The sequence below is a fragment of the Aedes aegypti genome, chromosome 3, assembly GCF_002204515.2.
Source record: "Aedes aegypti strain LVP_AGWG chromosome 3, AaegL5.0 Primary Assembly, whole genome shotgun sequence".
NCBI lineage: Eukaryota > Metazoa > Arthropoda > Insecta > Diptera > Culicidae > Aedes > Aedes aegypti.
In genome coordinates, this window is record NC_035109.1 from 316,218,849 (window position 1) to 316,245,614 (window position 26,766).

Below are 26,766 nucleotides of genomic sequence, written 5' to 3' on the forward strand. Positions count from 1 at the left end.
CTACTCCAATTGCAATATTGAAATTATATGAAAATTCGCATGCCCACCCTAGCCGTTGAAGAAATGAACCGTTACTCTTTGAACGTGGCAAAGGATGGTATTACCATGGATGGTGGGTGCGCTCGTAAGACATGCAGTTGTTTGCCCCAAGATTATTTGGTTTTCTAATATGAAAGCATACATTTTTTTATATACCAATGAATTGCTGAGAAAATTTGCAATCTATTGGTGCTAATTATAAGGCTGAAAAATAAAATTCAGAGCATACTTTTTAAATTTCCATTTCATGCGCAAATGATTTCCGCTGCAACAGCAGCGGGCCGTGGGAAGAAGGAATACGAAAAACCGACCAACAAGCGATAAATGAAATGTGTTCATCTAACTGTGAGTCATTTTGCTAATGATGTAGGATGGGTGATCTGTTGATATTGATATTGGTATCACGTGTTGATTACTTCGAGCCTCGAATTCTTGGATCAATTTTAATTTTATCTGCAAATTGTTCTGAACAAATCTTCTTAATTTTGTTGAATAAAATATATTGGGGGATTAGAGTTTTCTAAATTAGTAAATAGTCTAAGTCATTTTTAATTTCAGAGCGGTCGGTTCTCAGCTTGCTCCTGGCGATCAACATGCTCGTGCTGTATGTATCGAGCGAGCGTGCTTGTGCGGAATGTACTAAGTATACGATGCAACTGATCTTGAATTAAATATTTCATATTACAATTGGCATTGGAAATTCCAAGTAAATATTTGTATCTCATGGCTTTCTAAGTGGTATGCCCGAAATTCATTGAAAATATTCTAATTGTTTGTGGCTGAGAACTTTGGACAGACAATTTGAATGTGATTATTGGGAATTTGTTGAATATTTTCCAATTACTGGTAGACACTGAAAAAGGCTGCAATATGAAAAGATGATTGCTTAAAAAGTCTTTGATAAAGTGTACAATATTTTGAAATACATCGAGTTGAAAACAAACAAAGCTATGACAAGAACACTATTTGTATGACATGTAGGTTTATTAAAATAAATCCTAATAATATTTGAGATTTTTATGGAATAATTTGAATATTTCCGAATACCTGATGACAAATGGGCATTCCAGACAAATATTTGAATGAGATGAGGAGCTTTACCAACATTTTGAGTAATACATTACATTCAAATGAAATAAGGGTTTCTAAAAAAAACGGTTCAATGTATAAACGAAATGAGTATTTTCTAGTAAACTCTCGAATATTTGAATGCTCTCTCGAAACATTCGCATTTTTTCAGCAACTTAGAAATACTTGTGTTTTGTGGAATTCTTTAAATTATTCTGAATATTTGATGGCGATTGAGAATTTCTGACTTATATTTGAATGAGATTAGAATATTAGAAAATTTCTGAAAAAATAGAGTATCTCGTCAGTGATATTTGCATAAAAGGAATGTTTTAGAAGAAATTCTGAATGCATGATTGAGATAAGTATTTTTTTAATGCAATTTTAAATAAGACGTCTCAATATTATATGAATATAATTAAATAAATTATTTAAACAATATATGCTCCTTTTTTAAGAATTACCGCTGAATGTTTGACTGAGATGAGAATATTTTGAATGACTCCGGAATAATTCAGTTATTTATGAAAATTTTGAATATTTCTGAATATTCGATGTTATTTGAGAACTTCTGGCAAATATTTTAATGCGATGAGGATTTTGAAAAAAATGAGTATAACAAAATATTTAAATGCAATGAGTTTCTCGTGAATAATATTCATATATGGTTTCTGAATGAAATTTTGATAAATGTATGACTAAGATGAGTATTTTTATTTCACTTCAATATTTAAAATATCATGGAGTTCTTTGGAAAAAATCCGAATTATCGATGGCAATATAAAATTTCTGACAAATATTTTAATGAGATGAGGATTTTTACGAAAATTCTGAGAAATATAAGAATGCGATAAGTATCTCGTAAACAACATTCGAATAAGACTGAATTTCTAAAATAAATACGGTATCTTGCATGAATGATACGAGTGTTTTCTAAATAACTCTCGACTATTTGAATGATCTCTGGAATCTTCCGCATATTTTCGAATATCTGCGAATTTCAAAGATTCTGACAACTTTTTAAATAAGATAAGAATATAAGAAAATTTCTGAATAATAGGAGATAAACATCTCGAAAGTAATATTTGCATATAAAGAAGTGTTTCAAAAGAAATTCTGACGAGAATTGGATAGATATTTTCTCAATATAATTTCAAATGATATGAGTGTCAGAAAATTTCTTAATAATATATGAATAAGATGAGTATCTCATGAATGACAATTGAGTTATATGCTTTTTACAGGAATTCCGCTAAATGTATGACTAAGATGAGTAATTTTTTAATTACTCCGGAATACTCGAATAATTTATGAAATACTTTGAACAGTCACGAATTATCGATACCATCATGCCAATCGAAAATTTCTGACAAATATTTTAATGAGAAGAGGATTCCAAAATATTTCTGAAAAAAATATAAATGTGATGGGAATCTGTAAATGATATTAAAATTATAGAAAGGTTTCTTGAAGACATTCTGAGAAATGTGTAAATGCGCTGAGTATTTTTTTCAGTAACTTCTAAATTCTTGAGTGTTTTGTGGAATTCTTCAAATTACTCTGAATACTTGATGGTGATTGAGAATTTCTGGCATATATTTGAATAGAATATTAGACAATTTCTGAAAAAAAATTGGAGTATCTCGTCAGCAATATTTGCATAAAAGGAGTGTTTTAAAAGAAATTTTGAATGAGATGAGAATTTTATCAATGACTCTGGAAAACTTGGGTGTTTTATGAAATTCTTTCAAGTGTTCCGAATACTTGATGCCAATTGAGAAATTCTGACATATGTTTGAATGATATAAGGATATTATAAAACTTCTATTTTATGCATAAAAGAAGTGTTTGATAAGAAGTTTTGAAGAATGCATTCATAAGATAAGTATTTTTTGTTTCATTTAATTTAAAAATAATGCTAGAAAATGTATTGATATTATATGAATACAATTAATATCTCGTGAAAGATATTCAAACAAAATAAGAAGACGTGTAACTTTTTCGTAAATCTTCACATCAATTTGTCCATCTAATCCAATTGCAAATTATATGTAATGTTTAGCTTTTCGGTAGTTATTAAACTTCCACTCGGCTGGTTAGCCGTAAACCACGATTCATAAATAAAAACAAGTAGCATATAAGTATTTTTTTTAGAATCTCCGCTAAATACGACTGAGACGAGAATCTTTTAAATTACCCCAGAATATTTCAATACTTTATGAAAACTTTGAATATTTCTAAATTTTTGATGCCAATTGAGAACTTCTGGCAAATATTTTAATGTAATGAGGATTCTAGAAAATTTTAGAATACAAGATATAAAGATGAGATCAGTTTCTCGTGAATGATACTTATATACGATAAGGGTTTCTGAATGGAATTTTGAATTGACTTAAATATTTAAAATGTTCTGGAATTCTTTAAAAAAATTAAAATTCCAGATGGCAATTGAAAATTTCTGACAAATATTTGATTGAGAAATGTAAGAATAAGATGAGTATTTCGTAAATTGCATTTGATTGAGATAGAATTTCTGAATTAAATACGAAAGAAAATATTCTAAATAACTCTTGAATATTTCAATGCTCTCTGGAATCTTTCGCATATTTTTGAATATTTTCTGAATAAGACTAAGCTATTAGATAATTTCTGAAAAATAGGAGATAAGCATTTCGTAAGTAATATTTGCATACGGGAAGTGTTTTAAAGAAATTCTGAAGAATGTATGAATTAGATAAATATTTTTTTAGTTTAAATTAAATTGAACCGAGGATACTAGAAAGTCTCTTTTAATTATATGTATATGATAAAAATCTCGTTAATGACATTTGAACAATATAAGTGGTTTTTTAAAGAATTTTCGCTAAAATATATGACTAGGATGAGAATCTTTAAAATGACTCCGGAATATTTGAGTAATTTATTAAATGCTTTGAATATTTCCGAATACTCGATGCTAATTGAGTGCTTCTGACAAATATTTAATAAGATGAGGATTCAAGAAAATTTTAGAAAGAAAAAAAAATAAATGAGTTGAGCATCTCGTGAATGATATTCATATACGATTGGTATATCTGGTTGAAATACAAATGAATGTATGAATGATTTAAGTATTTTTAAATTACTTCAATATAAGAATCATTATGGAATTCTTCGAAAAATCGGAATTATCGATAGCAATTGAAAATTTCTGACAACTATTTGAATGAGATAAGGATTCCAAAATATTTCTAATATATAAAAAAAATGAGACAGAGACGAGCCTACCAACGACTGAAAGTCTCTTTAATAAAGATAGATAATGAAAGTCGAAATGAGGTTTCCACCTTATAAATTTCATTTGAATTATATAATTATGTTGTAGGGGACGGACCTGGTGTAGCGGTTAGAACACTCGCCTCTCACGCCGAGGACCTGGGATCGAATCCCATCCCCGAGATAGTCACTTATGACATAAAAGTTATAGTGACGACTTCCTTCGGAAGGGAAGTAAAGCCGTTGGTCCCGAGATGAACTAGCCCAGGGCTAAAAATCTCGTTAATAAAGAAAACAAAAAATTATATAATGATTTCTCATAGAAATTCTGAAAATTGTATGAATTATTAGTGTTTTTTCATTGACTTCGGAATACTTGAGTGTTTAGTGCAATTCATTGAATTATTCTAAATACTTGATGGCAATTGAGAAATTCATGTTTTGAATAAGATTAGGATTCTAGAAAATATCTGAAAAAATTGGAGATAAGTGTGAGTGATATTTGCATAAAATAAGTGATTTAAAACAAATTCTGCAGAATGCATGAATATGACAACTTTTACCTTAATTTAATTTCAAATAATACGGGGACACTACAAAACATTTTAATAATATATTAATAAGATGAGTGAATGACATTTAAATAACATAAATACTTTTTTTAAAGTAATTCCGCTGAACGTATAACTGAGATTAGTAATGTTTCCGCAATATTTAAGTAAATTATTAATTACTGTGAATATTTCCAAATATGCCTGACGCCAATTGAGAACTTCTGAAAAATATTTGAATGAGATGAGGATGAAAGAAAATTCGAGAAAATTATTATTGAGATAAGTATCTCGTGAATGTTATTTGAAGGGTTTCTAAAAGAGAATATGACAAATGTATGGATGCGATTATTTTTTTAAGACTATGCAATGCTTAAAATATTATGGAACTTTTTGAAAAATCTAAATTCTCGATGGCAATTGCGAATTTATGACAAATTTTGAATGAGTTGAGGATTCCAAATAATATTTCAATGAAATGTGTATTTTGTTAATGACATTTGAGTGATATAATTGTTTCTAAACGAAATTCTAAAGAATGTATGAATGAGATGCAATATGTTTCAACGACTCCGAAATACTTGAGTATTTCATGTTTTTTTTTTCAAATTTCGTACAATTTTTAGCAAATGAGACATAAGAACATATATTTGTATGAATAACTATTGTCTTAATTCAATGTTATATAAGACGAGAAAGGATTTTTACGAAATTCTGAGAAATATAAGAATGCGATAAGCATCTCGTAAACAACATTCGAATAAGACAGAATTTTTAAAATGAATACGGTATCATGCATGAATGATATGAGTGTTTTCTAAATAACTCTCAAATGCTCTCTGGAATCTTCCGCATAATTTCGAATACCTGGGAATTTCAAAGATTCTGACAACTTTTCAATAAGGATATAAGAAAATTTCTGAATAATGGGAGATAAACATCTCGAAAGTAATATTTGCATATAAAGAAGTGTTTCAAAAGAAATTCTGACGAGAATGGGATAGATATTTTCTCAATATAATTTCAAATGATATGAGTGTCAGAAATTTTTTTAATAATATATGAATAAGATGAGTATCTCATGAATGACATTTGAGTAATATAAATGCTTTTTACAGGAATTTCGCTAAATGTATGACCATGATGTGTATTTTTTGAATGACTCCGGAATACTCGAAATTTCATAAATTAAATTCAAATAGTTTCCAATTATCGATGGCATGATGGCAATCGAGAATTTCTGACAAATATTTTAATGAGATGAGGATTCCAAGATATTTCTGAAAAAAATATAAACATGATGGGAAACTGTAAATGATATTAATATTATATAAAGTTTTCTTGGAGAAATTCTGAGAAATATATAAATGCACTGAGTATATTTGCAGTAACTTCGAAATACTTGAGTGTTTTGTGGAATTCTTTAAATTATTCTGAATACTTGATCGCAGTTGAGCATAACTGATATTTGAATAAATGAAATGTTTTAAAATAAATTCTGAAGAATAGATAAATGAGATAAGTATTTTTTTTAATTCAATTTTAAATAGGACGTCAATTGTTATGAAGGTCGGTAGTTCGGTGTGCAATTATCCGAATGGCATGAATTTGCGGTGGTGAACTAAACATAAAGTGAATTTACTACTTTTGTTGGATTTTAAAATTTTTTATACACATGTCTTAAAGTTCCAGACGGTTTTAAAATGGAAATAAAAAAGTAAACAACATCAATGGTAATTAACTTAAAACAGATATATATTACAAAATCATCCCATAGTTTTTTTTGTGTAAGGACTGTGCCGGATTACAAACCTAATTTGGTAAAAAAAATCATATTTGTTTTCATTCCTAAGTTATAAGACCTTGTTGTTGTTTACTTTTTTATTTCCAATTTCAATCCGTCTACATTTGAGCATGTGTTTACTAATTTCAAAATCCAATGAAAATGCTAAATTCACGTTACTTGCTGCTAAATTCACGTTATAGAGCTATATACCTCCAAACATGACCATTTTGAAAATTGGCATTTGTTTACTTTTTTATTCCCAATACTGTATATCCAACATATAATGGTATCTTAAGGTCTTAGGTATCTTAAATAAATTCTGAAAAATGTATGCATGAGATGAATAATTTTTCAAAGATTCCGAAATATTTGAGTGTTTTATGGAGTACTTTTAAAAATTCCGAAAACTTTAAGCTATTGAGAAATCGAACATATATCGAAAATTTATTTCTAGTGTTCTCGTCTTATATAACATTGAATTAAGACAATACTTATTCATACAAATATATGTTCTAATGTCTCAATTGCTACAAATTGTACGAAATTTGAAAAAAAATCCATGAAATACTCAAGTATTTCGGAGTCGTTGAAACATATTGCATCTCATTCATACATTCTTTAGAATTTCGTTTAGAAACAATTATATCACTCAATTGTCATTAACAAAATACACATTTCATTGAAATATTATTTGGAATCCTCAACTCATTCAAATATTTGACATAAATTCGCAATTGTCATCGAGAATTTAGATTTTTCAAAAAGTTCCATAACATTTGAAGCATTACATAGTCTTAAAAAAATAATCGCATCCATAATTTGTCATATTCTCTTTTAGAAACCCTTCAAATAACATTCACGAGATACTTATCTCAATAATAATTTTCTCGAATTTTCTTTCATCCTCATCTCATTCAGATATTTTTCAGAAGTTCTCAATTGGCGTCAGGCATATTTGGAAATATTCACAGTAATTAATAATTTACTTAAATATTGCGGAATCATTACTAATCTCAGTTATACGTTCAGCGGAATTACTTTAAAAAAAGTATTTATGTTATTTAAATGTCATTCACTCATCTTATTAATATATTATTAAAATGTTTTGTAGTATCCCCGTATTATTTGAAATTGAATTAAGGTAAAAGTTGTCATATTCATGCATTCTGCAGAATTTGTTTTAAAACACTTATTTTATGCAAATATCACTCACACTTATCTCCAATTTTTTCAGATATTTTCTAAAATCCTAATCTTATTCAAAACATGAATTTATCAATTGCCATCAAATAAAAAGAATAATTCAATGAATTGCACTAAACACTCAAGTATTCCGAAGTCAATGAAAAACACTCATTATTCATACAATTTTCAGAATTTCTATGAGAAATCATTATATAATTCAAATATAATTTATAAGGTGGAAACCTCATTTCGACTTTCATTATCTATCTATATTAAAAAGGCTTTCAGTCGTTGGTAAGCTCGTCTCTGTCTCATTTTTTATATATTAGAAATATTTTGAAATCCTTATCTCATTCAAATAGTTGTCAGAAATTTTCAATTGCTAACTATAATTCGGATTTTTCGAAGAATTCCATAATATTTCTTATATTAAAGTAATTTAAAAATACTATACATTCATTAGTATTTCAACCAGATACACCTGTCGTATATGAATATCATTCACGAGATACTCAACTCATTTATTGTTTTTCTTTCTAAAATTTTCTTGAATCCTCATCTTATTAAATATTTGTCAGAAGCCCTCAATTAGCATCGAGTATTCGGAAATATTCAAAGCATTTAATAAATTACTCAAATCTTCCGGAGTCATTTTAAAGATTCTCATCCCAGTCATATATTTTAGCGGAAATTCTTTAAAAAACCACTTATATTGTTCAAATGTCATTTACGAGATTTTTATCATATACATATATTGAACAGAGACTTTCTAGTATCCTCGGTTCAATTTAATTTAAACTAAAAAAATATTTATCTAATTCATACATTCTTCAGAATTTCTTTAATAACACTTCCCGTGTGCAAATATTACTTAATAATGCTTATTAGAAATTATCTAATGTCATAGTCTTATTCAGAAAATTTTCAAAAACTGCCCAGGTATTCAAAAATATGCGAAAGATTCCAGAGAGCATTGAAATATTCAAGAATTATTTAGAATATTTTCTTTCGTATTTAATTCAGAAATTCTATCTTATTCAAATGCAATTTACGAAATACTCATCTTATTCTTACATTTCTCAATCAAATATTTGTCAGAAATTTTCAATTGCCATCTGGAATTCTAATTTTTTTAAAGAATTCTAGAACATTTTAAATATTTAATTCAATTTAAAATTTCATTCAAAAACCCTTATCGTATATAAGTATCATTCACGAGAAACTGATCTCATTTATATATCTTGTATTCTAAAATTTTCTAGAATCCTCATCTCATTAAAATATTTGCCAGAAGTTCTCAATTGGCATCAAAAATTTAGAAATATTCAAAGTTTTCATAAATTACTGAAATATTCCGGAGTCATTGAAAAGATTCTCGTCCCAGTCGTATTTAGCGGAAATTCTAAAAAAAGTACTTATATTGTTTGAATATCATTCACGAGATATTTATTTTATTATAGTATCAATACATTTTCTAGAATTTTTTTTAAATTAAATGAAACAAAAAATACTTATTTCATGCATGCATTCTTCAAAACTTCTTGTCAAACACTTTTTTTATGCATAAAATAGAAGTTTTATAATATCCTAATATCATTCAAGCATATGTCAGAATTTCTCAATTGGCATCAAGTATTCGGAACACTTGAAAGAATTTCATAAAACACTCAAGTATTCCAGAGTCATTGATAAAATTCTCATCTCATTCATGTATTTTTCAGGATTTCTTTAGGAAACCATTATGTAATTCAAATAACAAGACACGCATTTCATTTATATGTTATTCAGATATTGGAATCCTCATCTTATTCAAATGCTTGTAAGAAATTCTCAATTGCTATCAAGACCAGATTTTTCAACAAATTTTATTATATTTCAAATATTACAGTCAATTAAAAATACTCATCTCATTCATACATTCATCAGAATTTCATCAGGAAACCCTTATCGTATATAAATAACATTCACGAGAAATTTCACTCATATTCTTCTTCTTTCTGGCGTTACGTCCCCACTGGGACAGTGCCTGCTTCTCAGCCTAGTATTCTAATGAGCACTTCCACAGTTATTAACTGAGAGCTTACTATGCCAATGACCATTTTTGCATGCGTACATCGTGTGGCAGGTACGAAGATACTTGATGTCCTGGGAAGTCGAGAATTTTCCGACCCGAAAAGATCCTCGACCGGTGGGATTCGAACTCACGACCCTCAGCTTGGTCTTGCTGAATAGCTGCGCGTTTACCGCTACGGCTATCTAGGCCCCTTCACTCATATATTTTTTTCTGAAATTATCTGGAATCCTCATCTTATTAAAATATTTAACAGAAGTACTAAATAGGTATGGAGTATTCGGAAATATTCAAAGTTTTCATAAATTACTAAAATATTGCGGAGTCAATTTAAAGATTCTCATTTCAGTCACACATTCAGCGGAAGTTATTTAACACTTATATTGCTTGAATATCATTCAAAAGATTTTCATGTTATTCATATATTATATGGATATTTACTAGTATCCTCGTCTTATTTAGAATTGATTTATAAAAATAATCTACTTATCTCATTCATGCTTTCTTCAAAAATTTCTTTTAAAACACTCCTTATATGCAAATATCGCTGACGAGATACTCCAATTTTTTTTTTCAGAAATTGTCTAATATTCTATTCAAATATATGCCAGAAATTCTCAATCACCATCAAGTATTCAGAATAATTTGAAGAATTCCACAAAACACTCAAGAATTTAGAAGTTACTGAAAAAATACTCAGCGCATTTACACATTTCTCAGAATGTCTTCAAGAAACCTTTCTATAATTTTAATATCATTTACAGATTCCCATCACATTTATATTTTTTTCAGAAATATTTTGGAATCCTCTTCTCATTAAAATATTTGTCAGAAATTTTCGATTGGCATGATGGTATCGATAATTCGTGACTGTTCAAAGTATTTCATAAATTATTCGAGTATTCCGGAGTAATTAAAAAATTACTCATCTTAGTCATACATTTAGCGGAATTCCTGTAAAAAGCATATAACTCAATTGTCATTCATGAGATACTCATCTTATTCATATATTATTAAGAAATTTTCTGACACTCATATCATTTGAAATTATATTGAGAAAATATCTATCCCATTCTCGTCAGAATTTCTTTTGAAACACTTCTTTATATGCAAATATTACTTTCGAGATGTTTATCTCCTATTATTCAGAAATTTTCTTATATTCTTATCTTATTGAAAAATTTGTCAGAATCTTTGAAATTCGCAGATATTCGAAAATATGCGGAAGATTCCAGAGATCATTCAAATAGTCGAGAGTTATTTAGAAAACACTCGTATCATTCATGCAAGATACCGTATTTATTTTAGAAATTCAGTCTTATTCGAATGTTGTTTACGAGATACTTATCGCATTCTTATATTTCTCAGAATTTTCGTAAAAATCCTCATCTCATCAAAATATTTGTCAGAAATTTTATATTGCCATCGATAATTCGGATTTTTTCCAAAGAACTCCATGATATTTTAAATATTGAAGTGAAATAAAAATACTCATCTTAGTCATACATTTATCAAAATTTCATTCAGAAACCATATATGAATATTATTCACGAGAAACTCATTGCATTTAAATATTTTGTTATACTTATTTTTTTCAAAATCCTCATCGCATTAAAATATTTGCCAGAAGTTCTCAAATAACATCGAATATTCAGAAATATTCAAAATTTTCATAAATAACTGAATTATTCCGGAGTCATTCAAAATATTCTCATCTCAGTCAAACATTCAGCGGTAATTCTTAAAAAAGGAGCATATATTGTTTAAATAATTTATTTAATTATATTCATATAATATTGAGACGTCTTATTTAAAATTGCGTTAAAAAAATACTTATCTCAATCATGCATTCAGAATTTCTTCTAAAACATTCCTTTTATGCAAATATCACTGACGAGATACTCTATTTTTTCAGAAATTTTCTAATATTCTAATCTCATTCAAATATAAGTCAGAAATTCTCAATCGCCATCAAATATTCAGAATAATTTAAAGAATTCCACAAAACACAAGTATTTCTAAGTTGCTGAAAAAATGCGAATGTTTCGAGAGAGCATTCAAATATTCGAGAGTTTACTAGAAAATACTCATTTCGTTTATACATTGAACCGTTTTTTTTAGAAACCCTTATTTCATTTGAATGTAATGTATTACTCAAAATGTTGGTAAAGCTCCTCATCTCATTCAAATATTTGTCTGGAATGCCCATTTGTCATCAGGTATTCGGAAATATTCAAATTATTCCATAAAAATCTCAAATATTATTAGGATTTATTTTAATAAACCTACATGTCATACAAATAGTGTTCTTGTCATAGCTTTGTTTGTTTTCAACTCGATGTATTTCAAAATATTGTACACTTTATCAAAGACTTTTTAAGCAATCATCTTTTCATATTGCAGCCTTTTTCAGTGTCTACCAGTAATTGGAAAATATTCAACAAATTCCCAATAATCACATTCAAATTGTCTGTCCAAAGTTCTCAGCCACAAACAATTAGAATATTTTCAATGAATTTCGGGCATACCACTTAGAAAGCCATGAGATACAAATATTTACTTGGAATTTCCAATGCCAATTGTAATATGAAATATTTAATTCAAGATCAGTTGCATCGTATACTTAGTACATTCCGCACAAGCACGCTCGCTCGATACATACAGCACGAGCATGTTGATCGCCAGGAGCAAGCTGAGAACCGACCGCTCTGAAATTAAAAATGACTTATGACGTATTATTTACTAATTTAGAAAACTCTAATCCCCCAATATATTTTATTCAACAAAATTAAGAAGATTTGTTCAGAACAATTTGCAGATAAAATTAAAATTGATCCAAGAATTCGAGGCTCGAAGTAATCAACACGTGATACCAATATCAATATCAACAGATCACCCATCCTACATCATTAGCAAAATGGCTCACAGTTAGATGAACACATTTCATTTATCGCTTGTTGGTCGGTTTTTCGTATTCCTTCTTCCCACGGCCCGCTGCTGTTGCAGCGGAAATCATTTGCGCATGAAATGGAAATTTAAAAAGTATGCTATGAATTTTATTTTTCAGCCTTATAATTAGCACCAATAGATTGCAAATTTTCTCAGCAATTCATTGGTATATAAAAAAATGTATGCTTTCATATTAGAAAACCAAATAATCTTGGGGCAAACAACTGCATGTCTTACGAGCGCACCCACCATCCATGGTAATACCATCCTTTGCCACGTTCAAAGAGTAACGGTTCATTTCTTCAACGGCTAGGGTGGGCATGCGAATTTTCATATAATTTCAATATTGCAATTGGAGTAGTCAAATTTATTTCAGAAAAGCATCAGTTAGATAGGTAGTTTACTCATCATTTTCAAATAAGCATGGAACATAACAACACCTCCTTAGCAGGTTTTATCAAGCATAATTTTATATATTGTTGACATCTGTTCCCTCATGCAAATCATAATTAGTGTGGAAGCGTCAAATCAATTCTAACTCGCGCAAAAGTTTTATCAAGTTGTTGTATATTTCTTTCACTGCTGAACTGGGAATAAAAGTGCGAGATTGCTTCGAATCATAGTGGTGTCTTCAGATCATTTATTCTTTGGACTGCGATGAATAGTCCCGCTGAAGTAACTGACTCGATTTGATGCTATCGCGCACTTTCATTAGCGTTCCCGCACTTGTAAAAACTTTTGCGATAGTCCAGTAGTGAAATAAGTATCATTATGAACTTTCACCATGAAATTGTACTTATCCAAGAAACAAAATATCTCTATCATCAAAACTCATCAACCACCAGAAAGTTTCCCATTAGCTGCAACGTGGATTACTCCTAGAATTCATTTTGCCCACTTGGATGAACTATGCCTGATTCATCGATCGTTGCATGGCTATCGTTGGCAATTTGATGGCTAATTTTATGAGAAAAATGATGATTTTTAAATCGCGTTTAAAAGACATTCCCGTATTCCTGCCTAATTTTATTGGAAATATTTTTTTACAGGAATAATCCTTGAGGAAATATCTATCGATGGATGTTTTCCAATTTTCAAAATATGCCCCCAAACAGCTTCTATCAGATGAAATAGCAAGCAATGTCTTATATTTTCGGCATTTCATTTACCACTCAAAAGACATTCCAGCTAAATCTAATAACTTTATGAACATGGTTTCTTCACAAGAAATAATCTCCATTTAATTTCGAAGAGACAAGTGAGTTTAGAATTTTGAAAAAAGTGGTCAAATTTGTTAAAATTGCGATCAAAGTAGCCCGCGCGCATTGCAGACGCGCCACTGACTTGGGCCTTAAGGGTTAAAAAGTTTCGAGGAAGGTTTAATTTACTACAGATTGCCTTCAGTATCATTTCAAAATGAAAGTGGTTTCAGCAGAAACATTTAAGTAGAAACATCTTCGAATTATCGCATTACAATACAAATAGCATATTTTGTCTGGAATTTGAAAAAATCTTGCGAAAATATTCACCGAAATTCAGAAAAATTGTTTCATTTTGCACAGTCAAGATTTACTATTATTATCATTAATTTATCATATTGAATTTTTGCCTCAATAAACGATCTCCATGGCTATCTAATGTAATCCCACAGAAATTATTCAACAATATGAAAAATAAAATAAAATTACGTTATGTACGTTTTAGCAAAACACTCGGTATAAAAAAGTAAATCATGTAAGTTCTATAGTATTTCCACTTAAAAATTCGTTGCCAGTTAAATAACGTCCAAAGTGAATAAAAAGTCTTGTGAATCGAACAAAATTAAGTACAATGTGACGGAAAATGAAAATAAAATTTACGTAATTTTACCTGTTTCAACATGTCGGGTATGTACGATGTAAAATAACACGATTTTTTTAAGTGTGTAGGGATTCATTCAGTGGTTTTCATGAAACTAATTCAGATTTTTTTAGAAAATTATTCGGTTAATTTTCCAAAAATTTTGGAGAATTGTTTCAACAATAACTCTACGGATCAATTCATGATTTTCTACAAGGTAGTTCAAGAATTCCTTCAAGAATTGTGGGTATTTGGGCATGAGGGAAGCCGTACAACTTTTCTGTCATATCCGATGCAATTTTACAAGTGTAACGCATTTTTAAGTGCATGTACTATCAAAATTACGTGATTAAATTTTTTCTAATAGTGTTTTGCCTGACATGAAATTTACGTCACGTTTAAAATTCATATTTTTGTAGTTTGTTTACCCAGCCAGCATATACCCAGCCGTTCTACGCATATTTGTCCCGCTGTCCATAAGGTTTACATAAAACATGGGACAAGTAGGCGTAGAAGGGCAGTGCTTTCCGATTTCCTTCATTAATTACACTCCCCGTGAGAGAAAATATTAGGAGAACTTTTGCAATCTTTCCAGTAGATTCTTGGTCTCATCTTTGGTTAATGGCTCAGTGGTGTTCCTGCAATACTCTTTCCTAAGTATTCCAGATAATATTAGAAGTGGAATTGGGGAAATATTCTTGATGGCATCTTTCGAGTATCTAGTTAATTTTTGGAAGATTTTTGTCATATCAATGATTCAAACCTACACACATAGAAAAATAATTGAAATTTACGTCATATGTGCTCCTCATATTAAAGTAAGTTAAATTGCGTAAATTTAAGTTACATATGATGTAATTTTCCGTCACATTAAACGGAATATTGTTCGGATCACACAAACTTTCAATCACATTGAACGTAATTTAAGAAGTATGACATATTTTTGAGTTTGATTAAACAAATCAAATTAACGTCTTTTCATATTTTACATCAAGTATTTTGCTTACCACGAAATTACGTCACATTTTATGTAAGTTTTTTCTTAGTATGTAACAGAATATGTTATTCTCATACAACCATGATTCTTGACTATAAGACTCTTATTGAGCTCTCTTTTTGAAGGACCATTTTAAGCACATTAGCTTGATTGTAATTTAATTGTATTCCTTTCTCGTCGTGTTCACTTGCTCCTGATCTTATTTAAGAACAATCAGAATACTTTTTATATAGATGTTCTACAATACCAAGGGTACACTTTCCTCAAAAGTTGTAGGAATTCAAAGGGAGCTGTCATTTCGAAAAGATTGAGAACCTTTGTTTCAGGTTCTCTTCTTGAATTATGAAATACTTCAGGAACTGCTTCAAGGGTAGAGAATTCCTCGCAAAGTTCATCCTCCTTTCTGAAAATTATTCAATATATTTCATCAATAATAATTATTGATTGAAATACTGGAATTATTCCATATTCCATCTTGGTGAATTTCTCTAAAGATCTTTCGAAAGATTTTTACGGATTTTTTTGTGAAATATAAATATAAATTCCAACTGGACTTCTTAAAATTCTTTCAGGAAATCGTTCAGGAACTAGCGTAAAGAGCTACATACTAGGGCAGTCCCATGATTCCCTTTTTCATGGGGGGTTTTAGTCGACTAAATTATCTGAAACTTTGCAAAAACTAGTACTTCAGTACGGTTAGAATTGAGGCCAAATATAAACTCAATAGGCAAAAGAATTCTATTCAGCAAGACCAAGCTGAGGGTCGTGGGTTCGAATCCCACCGGTTGAGGATCTTTTCGGGTTGAAAATTTTCTCGATTTCCCCGGGGCATAGAGTATCTTCGTACCTGCCACACGATATACACATGCAAAAATGGTCATTGGCATAGTAAGCTCTTAATTAATAACTGTGGAAGTGCTCATAAGAACAGCTGAGAAGCAGGCTCTGTCCCAGTAGGGACGTAACGCCAGAAAGAAGAAGAAGAAGTGAAAAGAAAACTCTGCCAAAGTGAATCAAAAGTTCAAAGAATGGAATATAAACAGGATTCCTAAACATCTCTTAAGGGAATTTTAAGGTATCCGGAGGCTTCCTTGAAGAAATTCTTGGAGTAAACATTAAGAAACCACCTGGAAGTATATCTGGAAGAATCATTGGAGTAATATCTGCAAAAATTCCAAGAGTAGATTCTGAAAGAATACCTGAACGCTTCCTTTGGAAATTTCTCGAAGAATCAGTACCGTAATCCGGGGGCGAATTGATCACTATTTCACAACTTTTTGTTGTGTTATCCTTCGGAATTCAAATATTGTCAAATAAATTTCGACAAAACCAGTACTCCATTGATCTTTATCATCTTTATGCAATCGCTTTTCAGTGGAATGATATTTAACATATCATAAAAATGGATTTAATATCAAAACATTAAAATGACACATTGGGGTGAAATTGATCACCATATCAAAAAGCAGATTTTAAAATTAAAAAATCCCTATCTACTTAATTTGGGTCTCCTGAATCTGAAAATGATGTCAAAATTCTTATAACTCGAGTACTTGATCAGTTTATTGCAAAATTAAACTTTGAATATTTGCCTGATACGCCTAAATGTAGGCAATTTCGCTTTGATATAAGCACATAATTCGAGTTTAAACGGTTTTATGAGCAAAAAACTGTATTTGCTCTAAATTACTTAATTCATTAGGCGTGGTAAAGATGGACAAATTATGGGTGAAATTTCGAAAAAAATCCACGTGCTCGGCTGGGATTTGAACCCAGGACTCTTGTATGCTAGACGAGCGCTTTACCAACTAAGCTACCGAGCCACTTGGTGACCCAATAACTGAGTTGGTTACAAGTTTAGAATTTAAATCCCTACAGACCACGCGGACCCCTTTCATAACCCATATCCATCCATCTCATGTTCCTACACACGCGGAAGGAGCGAGTGCGATTTATTTAGTGTTGAAACTGTTTGCCTATAGTACCTGCATCGCTTCCACAACAACTGAATTGTGGAAGAGTAAAGATGTGGGAAGGCTATCAACGTGTCGTTCTCACTCAAGTGACGACATGACTACTACAGAGAGGCAGTAACACTCTAATATAAATTGACACTTATATTGAGCTGTTCGGTAATCCAATCCGCATGGTTATTAAATTAATTAACTCATTACGAATGGTAAAGATGGACAAATTATGGGTGAAATTATGAAACGTGGATTTTTTTTTTCATAATTTCACCCATATTTTGTCCATCTTTACCACGCGTAATGAGTTAATTAATTTAATAACCATGCGGATTGGATTACCGAACAGCTCAATATAAGTGTCAATTTGTATTTGCTCTGCTGTATAGTATCAAAAATATTTTGAGTAGTTCATACTTAAGCCTACACAACATTTTTAACACTCAAAATTATCATGTAGGCATAGCACCGCTGGATTGTTTGGCATCGACATTTCCAACTGTATTGCTTACACCTTCAAAAATTGTGAATTTTTCTATGCAAAACTCTAATAAAAATGAAATAGTACAAAATCCTCATTAGACATCTATAAACTAGAAAATCTAGAAAATCAGCATCTTTGGAAGAAAATGTTTTTTGGTACCGACCTGATCAAACTAGACCCAGTGATCAATTTGCCCCCAGATTACGGTACTCGACAGATGTCCTACTATCAGTCGTATACCGTAAGAAAATCAAGTTGATCCCGACCCTGGTCTTTAGCTGACTAGAGTGAAGTTTTCAGTCAATCAACTATCGAAACTATTTAATAGACTTGCGCAACCGGAATAGGTCTACTAGACCATTAACACTTTAGTTGTCGCGCTGTTATATTTTGTAAAATGCAAATGGTAAAACCTTGGTTCTCGTACAAGGCATCAGCGTGGTGCTTCTGGCAGTGGCCAACCGTGCGACAACTGGAAGGCTACCTGTCCTCATTACTCATGGCATTGTAACAAATTACTTTTCGGACTTTAAATTGTCCTCAGTAGCGAGGAGAGGATTAGTGTCCTTCACATCGAATGAGACTTTCAGTATCATTTATCACTACTTTGGCAAATTTTCCGGCTCAAATAACGGCTATACCATATTGAAACTTTAATTTTAAAAATGTGTCCAAATTTGAACCTTAACACTTTTGATCATGTATGACGATCACTTAGTCGACAAAAACGCCAAGGAGTTTTAATTTTTAACACTGGGGTTGTTCTTCAATGAGTATATATTCTCATTGGTTCGTGATTCTATATGACATTTCGGAAAAGACACGGAAAACAAAATACACCCAAAATTTGAGTTCAAACTAAAAGATGTAACAAAATCTAAAGAATCTGAAAAAAAAAAAATGTTTGCTGCACTTGAACAAACGAGAGCATTTTAAAATTGAGTACATATGTGTTTTTGGCCTCTACTTAAGCTTTTGGTACTAAAAGTGGGACAGGGCTTTATGACCCTATCACAATCACAACGGAGTTTGATCAAATTTTCTTCGAATCATTTCGTTGGGTCCAATTGTGCTTATTCTGCGCGGCGTGTGAGTCGAGACGAGTCGCTCTCACCGCGAGTGACGTGAGACGACTAATGTTAATCAAATGGGAGCGAGTCGACAATTGTCACCTCATTCGACTTGTGTCACCTCACACGCCGCGCAGAATAGGGACGAATATGTTAAAAAAGTAAAGTTAAAGTTTTGCTTAAATCGAATCCCTCCGCGGCATAGGAGCTTGATGCATGATTTTTTTTTCTCTAAGCTTGATGCAATTTCTATTTGGCAACACTGCCATCAAATAATGTGTTGAAATCAACAGAACATCAATTTGAATGGCTATACACACAAATTTAATCTGATTTGTAATACATTCAACAAAATATGTGGGCTGGCAACACTGCAAAGAGTTTCCATGTTATTAGCTTTAGCAAGATGATTTTTATTCTGCGAATGATCCAAAAATGGATATTCTATGTTTAAATAAACTGAATATTTGGATTCGCTAATGTAAGCTTAGGATTCTGTGGGCATCTTCATCAACGTTGCAAAATGGTATTTTTTGTAGTTTTAATTCTCAATATAATTTGTAGCTCTGCTGAAAATGGCTCAAGTATTTTTAATTTGAAAAAAATCCGGTTCACACAATAAAATTGTGATTTTTCCAATCGAATTGAACTCATTTTGAGAAAAAAGGTATTTGCCATAAGATTAAGAAAGAAAAACAATATATTTGGCAACACCGCAACCAAAACAGCTTATTGCTCTTCATTTCTTCTTTCCTTAAATGAAAAATGAAGTACAAAAATGTTAGTTCCAATTTTATTGTATTAGGGCCGATTTCTTCACCTTCGCTTAAGCCGTAAACCACGTTTACCCATATGATTGAACTAGGTTTAAGACCTAAGCGAAGGTGAATACATCGGCCCTTAGACATATAAGTTAACGAAACCAAAGAAAACATGAAACTTTATTAGTTTTTAGAAATCGAAGCTGAGGTCTATTTGCTGAGGGGTAGTCCGATTTACGCAAAACTTCTGCATTTTACAAATTAGACTCAAGGGTATGTCCTTTCAGTAAAATTTGAGAACGTCGAATACACAAATGGGTTCATTCTATACCAACATGTCAACAGCACAAGTTCATTGTCTTAAAACATGCAAAAAGACAAATTTGCATACCAATTGGATCACCCCTTGGCCCATAGGATCATCACATTGATATCAAATTTGACAAAAACCCATAATTTGGTTACATTCTTCAATGTATATTATCGAAAATGTTAGACATAGATAAAATGAGCTTTGGCACTTTTGAAGTAAGTCGTAAAAGAAGATCAAAAAATATATTTTTAGGAGACAGTGTTTCCAAATATACTTATTATTGTTTTTGAAACTTTGAATCGTTATTTCGTCAATTGAGTATTTATTGATTTCATTCATTTTTTGGAAATTTGGAATTTTATACAGAAAATTCGGACTTAATTCAGTCCGAAAAAATATAAAAATACACGTCTTCTCAGTGAGAATCGAACTCACGACTCCCCGATCTCTAGTTGGGGCGCGTTAACCACTACGCCATGAGAGGACTCATGAACGCAGAAGTTAACCTGAATTCGATTTCAGCTCAATAATCACGTGGTCCTCTTTCGCAAAGTGCACCTCTTTCGGAAGAATTAGATGCCCATCCAAACACAACGCAAATCTTCACATCAATTTGTCCATCTAATCCAATTGCAAATTATATGTAATGTTTAGCTTTTCGGTAGTTGTTAAACTTCCACTCGGCTGGTTGGCCGTAAACCACGATTCATAATTTAAAAACAAGTATTTATCGAGCAACGGACTCATGTTCCGTAACCGGTCGTTTGAGAACGTCGCGACCCATTGGAAGCCCACACAATAGAAACCTCAGCCAGCGCAGTTGCTGGCTAGTGTAGTGTGCTATTCCTATACCTAAAAAACAATGCGCTCTCGGGCTAGGCATTGGATATATATAGAAAGCGTTGTGTTTAGATGGGCATCTAATTCTTCCGAAAGAGGTGCACTTTGCGAAAGAGGACCACGTGATTATTGAGCTGAAATCGAATTCAGGTTAACTTCTGCGTTCATGAGTCCTCTCATGGCGTAGTGGTTAACGCGCCCCAACTAGAGATCGGGGAGTCGTGAGTTCGATTCTCACTGAGAAGACGTGTAACTTTTTCGCAAATCTTCACATCAATTTGTCCATCTAATCCAATTGCAAATTATATGTAATGTTTAGCTTTTCGGTAGTTGTTAAACTTCCACTCGGCTGGTTGGCCGTAAACCACGATTCATAATTTAAAAACAAGCATAGATATTTGTCAAATTTGCAATCGCAGGGGGTGGTCCAATGGCCGGGGAGGTGGTCTGATTGACATAAAAATTTGATTTTTAACAAATCCAGTTAATGAAGCTTTGACCAAAATATGGTTGCAGTCAGTGATGGTCGATTACATGTTTGTACTTTTTTGTGGAATGAGCCGTATGAATTTTCTTGGAAGCTTTTATGGAATGACCCAGAAACTTTTTAAGTTGGTGATGTCTTAATCAATGTATAAGGCCCAAAAACTGGCAACAATGCTCTTTCCACTAAAGCCGGTGGTTTCGCTCTACAAACCAAACTTCGAATATCCGGAATGACCGTTCTATATATCACAGACTAACAAATGCACCACACAATCATTTTTCCATTGACAAGTATCTACGAAAAGTACCACCTCTGCTACAAGCGATATTAATTCCAAGATTCCTGTCAAATATCCGGTGCTATGGGATGTACAATGAAAAAGTTAAAGAAGTATATTTGTTAGGCTGTGATGTTTTATTCTTACCAATCAAAGGTAGGATGTAACTGATGTTGTGCCCAAACATTATTTACTCGGCAATCCTCGTTCTATACATGAACTACTTGTGCTGTAACAGCATAATTTAACTTGTTGCATAATGATAAATTTTGCAATTTCTCATCGTAGTAGGCTGTTTTTCATCATGCTATCGGCCATGACACGGCCTACTCTCATGAACTGATTAGGACTTTGTACTGTTTTGATTTCGGCCATTTCATGAAAAACCGATCTAGTGGGTCACTGAATTCCATGAAAGTTTGCTATTTTCTTCCTTATCCAAAATAACAATAAACGTGTTTTTGTTTTTTTTGATTAGGGTGACCATTTCCGAAATAGGGTGACGAAAAAAATCGCTACTTTGCAAAAATTTTTATTTAAAAAATATATGACTTCTGAACCGTTTAATCGATTTTCAATTTTCTTCTACGAAATTAAAGCTAAAGACTAAAGAATAAAGGCTTTTCAGGAAATATATAAAATTTCACACAAATGGTTTATTACCTGAAAATAAAAATAAAAAAAATTCCGTTTGTTAGTGTTTTGAAGGTTCTCAAAAAAAAAGTGTTAAACTATGCTAATCGTACTGCTTATTTACAGTGAGACAAATATATGATAAAAATAAAAGATATCGAATTTGAGTTAGATTTGTTTTTATTTACTGATCTTCCCTACCTAATTTTACCTTCTTCCATTTATTTATGAATTTCCTAAAACTCCAGTTGATTGATAAATACAAGTCAGTATTAGCTGTGTTTTATCAAAGTTCACTTGAATTTTAAATAATCTATCATTGTGGGATACCTAATTTTTTAATTTCACAAAAAAAATATATCTCAAAAACTAAAAAACTCGCTGAAAATTTGAAGGTATACGTAAAATTTTCTGAAGTATCGAGAAAAATTGAGAACAGTAATACCCTCTTTGGTCCCAGAACCGAAAAAACCAAAAAACTAGAAATTTTTATATATTTACATGTAAAAAAATGTTTTCAGAGTTTTATATTTTTACAGAAAGTTGAAATCTTAAGCTTTCCTTCCATAAAAAAGATTAGAAATCGATTGAGCTGTTCAAAAGTTATGATTTCTTAAAAATAAAAAATCTAATGCGCTGTGCCGATACGTCTGTGACTGATTTTTTATTTCCAAAAAATATATAAAAACTAAAAAGCACACATCGCTGAAAATTTTACAGTAAACGTAAAATTTTCTGAGCTTTGAAAAAAAAATGAGAACAGCAATAGTCCTTTTTGTCCCAAGGGCTTCAAAACAAGCAAAAACAGAAATTTTTGTTTAATTTTCATGTAAAAAAAATTGTATGTAATTTTATATATATATTTTTGAAAAGTCAAAATTTTTAGCTCACATTTCATCCAAAAAAATGAAAATCGGTCAAGCGGTTCAAAAGTTATGATTATTTAAAAAATAAGCAGAGTCTGGTCACCTTGTTTTGGAAATGGTACCCTAATCAAAAAATCAAAAAACACGTGTATCCTTATTTTGGATAAGGAACATAATAGTAAATATTCACGGAATTTGGTGACCCACTAGCTCGGTTTTTCATGGAATGGCTGATTTTGTATGGAATGCTGACGTTCACTTTCCTTGTTGTGAACTGATTTTGTGGAAGAGTGAAAGAGAGAGAATGATTCTCGTGCAGAGCCCATTAATGCGTTTGCATATTGTAATAGGCTGTTATTCATTACGCTAATCTGTCACGAAACAGCCTACTTTCCTGCACTAAATGATGAAGTGTCGTTATAGTCATTACGCAACTAAAATCAGATGCGTTTTGATATTACGCAACGGTGAATGCATCCCGATATAGTTTTTTATACCCTCAAGTGGTCTTTCACGAAATTGCAAAAATGTTGCAGAAATCGATTTTTTCAGCTCTCTTCGTAGGATAAATGTACAACTCGTGCTGCAAAAATCGTCATTCTCAAAGCAGGAAAGCGGAACAGTTTCATGGTAGATTGACGTGATTAAAAATATAATATTATATGGCTCTGAAAAAAACCTACCTCTTTCTTTCAGACTTCCTTGAAAATTGAAAACAATAAGGCCAGTAAATGTCAAAATCCTATACAAATTAAAAGCAGTGCAGTGCCCGCAAGACTATTCATTTCTGACTTCTACAATATTTTAGAAAGTCAATATGCGACGATGTATTTGACACACAGAGAAAAAAAGGCATCAATGGGATGTGACTCTTATATTCTATATCATCATTTTAACAGAATTAAATCTTTGCAGTATTCAAATGGGCATCATCAACATCAATTACGATCCTCCGTTGAAGTGCTGTGGCAACGACACTTGCTTCAGATGATATTACGAATAAGACATTAGGTAATTACAAATAAATATATTTAAAAAAGAAAACAAAAAAAAGTATTTCAACATTAAAAATAATATGTACAAAGATGATGACACGCAGGTTATGACCTTATTTCCTACACAAAAGAATGATGATACTGAGCATGAGAACGAAATGGGTCTGAAGAGGAAGGATTAACGAGAATGAACGAGAAGGGACAAAATTTTGAATGTTTACTTGCGAATGATGGTATTTTTTTTTCTAGAATTGTACTTCTTTTCCTATTGAGCATCAAAGCGTTGAGTAGCGGAAATAACACAGATATGGAAATAACAGAGAGCGAGATAGAAGAGAATATACACAAAAAGAAGGCCAGGGCAGACAAAATTACATCAAAGCGAAAGCTTGGGTGCTGCAAAAAGCAAGGGGGTGGTAAGGCATTTGGGAGAACTATTTAAATTTCAGTTTCAAGTTTGGTATGAACGCAGGGAAGGGGTACACAGTGGGAGGCATTGAAAGCGTTTTATGTAAAGCAGTATAGCGGCAGTATTGTCTAGAGCTGGTTAGTGTTCTAGGAAATATTTATATGTCTGTTAGAGAGAAGGAGCGAAAAACTGAAATGCAATAAAAAAAAACATGACCAGAACACGGTCGAATCTGGTGGCTTACCTCCCCCTCGGCTCGCTTCTTTTCCAATTCGCGCTGTTTTGCTTCGGCATCTGCGATGCGTCTCTCGATTGCTGCTAATGATTCACGGGTGAAAGGACGGAACAAACTACGTTCTTCCTCAGATATCGAATCGGAGTCTTCGGTCATTGTCTATATGGCCAACAATGAGAGCCTCAGATTTCCAAGGCCTGTGCGGGAAAGAAAGGAGAAGAACATTGGATTGGGTTAGTAGGTTGTAGTTTAACTATTCAAATATATTTGAGATTTTATCAATTACTATTTTAGTTATCAAGCTATCGTGGAACCAAGAAACTCTTCATAAATCATTATATTGTTTTTACTCAATTGATTTAATGTTCGGTAATATGAAATATAGTGTGTGATGATTCTGTTGCATGCTCCTGTGGAGCGAGCGACAAAATCAAAAACAATCGTGTTCGTTTCGCGTTGTTCGAATGCGAAAAGATAATTGTCTAGTACACGACACTGAAAACTTATGCACTTACTTATGCACCCCACAGACGCTCAGACGGTTTGACCAACATTGACTCTGCCCCCCGGTTGATGCTGTGTTTGGATTCACACACAGTCATGGACTGCTTGACGAACCAATCTGACAGTTCGTGAAACCGATTTGACTGAGGATGCAGATAGGTGGCAAGTTAAAATGCGTGAAAATATGAAGTCAAAATGCTATGAAAATAGCGACGACGCGACGACATGGTGACCTAGCAAATGTGCGCTATTAAGTCGTTTTTATACATTCGACTGAAGTTTTCCCACAATCTTTAACCTATTTTTTAGCAAATACACCAGCATTTCTATAGATGATTCCATAATATGGAAATCCACCAGGAATTGTACCAGGAACTCCTACAAGGAATCCATCAGGAATTTCATCAGGAATTCATCCAAGGGAAGATCCCTTTTAAGGTTCAGGATCAGGAGTTTCTATCAGAAGTTGTTGTAAGGATTACACCAGGAATTCAATCAGAGCTTTCACCAGGAACTCCATGGGGATTTCATCAGATGTTCTTCTAGGGATCCCGGATTCAGGAGTTTCTGGAAGAATTCCATCAGGAGTTCTTCTAGAGATATCATAAGGAGTTCCTCCAAGAATTCTATCAGGAGTTCCATCAGTAATCCTATCAGGGATTCCTCCAGGAATTTAATCAAAAGTTCCTATAGCAATTCCATCAGGATTTCTTCTAGGGAATTCATTGTGGGATCCTCCAATGATTTCATCAGGAGTTCCTTCAAGAATATCTTTAGGAATTCCTCCAAATATTCCATCAGGAGTGTTGGGAATGGATGAGCACCTTAGTGTATAGCCACCTTAGCTTAAGAGAAAAAAAAAACAATGTCGAAGCTGACAACACTGTATTCAATAATTTTGGAGTTACAAAAAAGCCAGTGACTTGTGTACACGCGCCTCAAGTTTTTTCTATCCGAGAAAGTGTCCGCGGTTCTTTTGTCTGCTCTCGGCGTTTTCCATTCGTCTTCCCGGTGGTTCCGTTGCTACTCTTCTGGTGTGTTCACTTCATCAAGGAGGTCCTCCGTAGCTCTAACGATTCTATAAGGAGTTCTATCAGGAATCTTATCAGGAATTCCTCCAGGGATTTTATAAGGAGTTCCTGTAAAAATTCCATCAGAAACTCTTCTAGGGAATTTATCAGGAGT

The 26,766-nt window shown here is 32.0% G+C and overlaps 1 protein-coding gene across 13 annotated transcripts in view; it reads right to left on the reverse strand.

Moving 5' to 3' along the window:
• LOC5567355 (sodium channel protein para) overlaps positions 1 to 26,766 on the reverse strand; it is a 479,280-nt gene that overhangs the window by 292,489 nt on the left and 160,025 nt on the right. For all 13 annotated transcript variants that reach the window (XM_021852350.1, XM_021852351.1, XM_021852343.1 and 10 more), the window contains exon 7: positions 25,087 to 25,274. In XM_021852350.1, coding sequence (XP_021708042.1) covers positions 25,087 to 25,233 — 147 coding nt within the window. In that variant the 5' untranslated portion in view covers positions 25,234 to 25,274. The remainder of the gene's footprint in view (positions 1 to 25,086; positions 25,275 to 26,766) is intronic.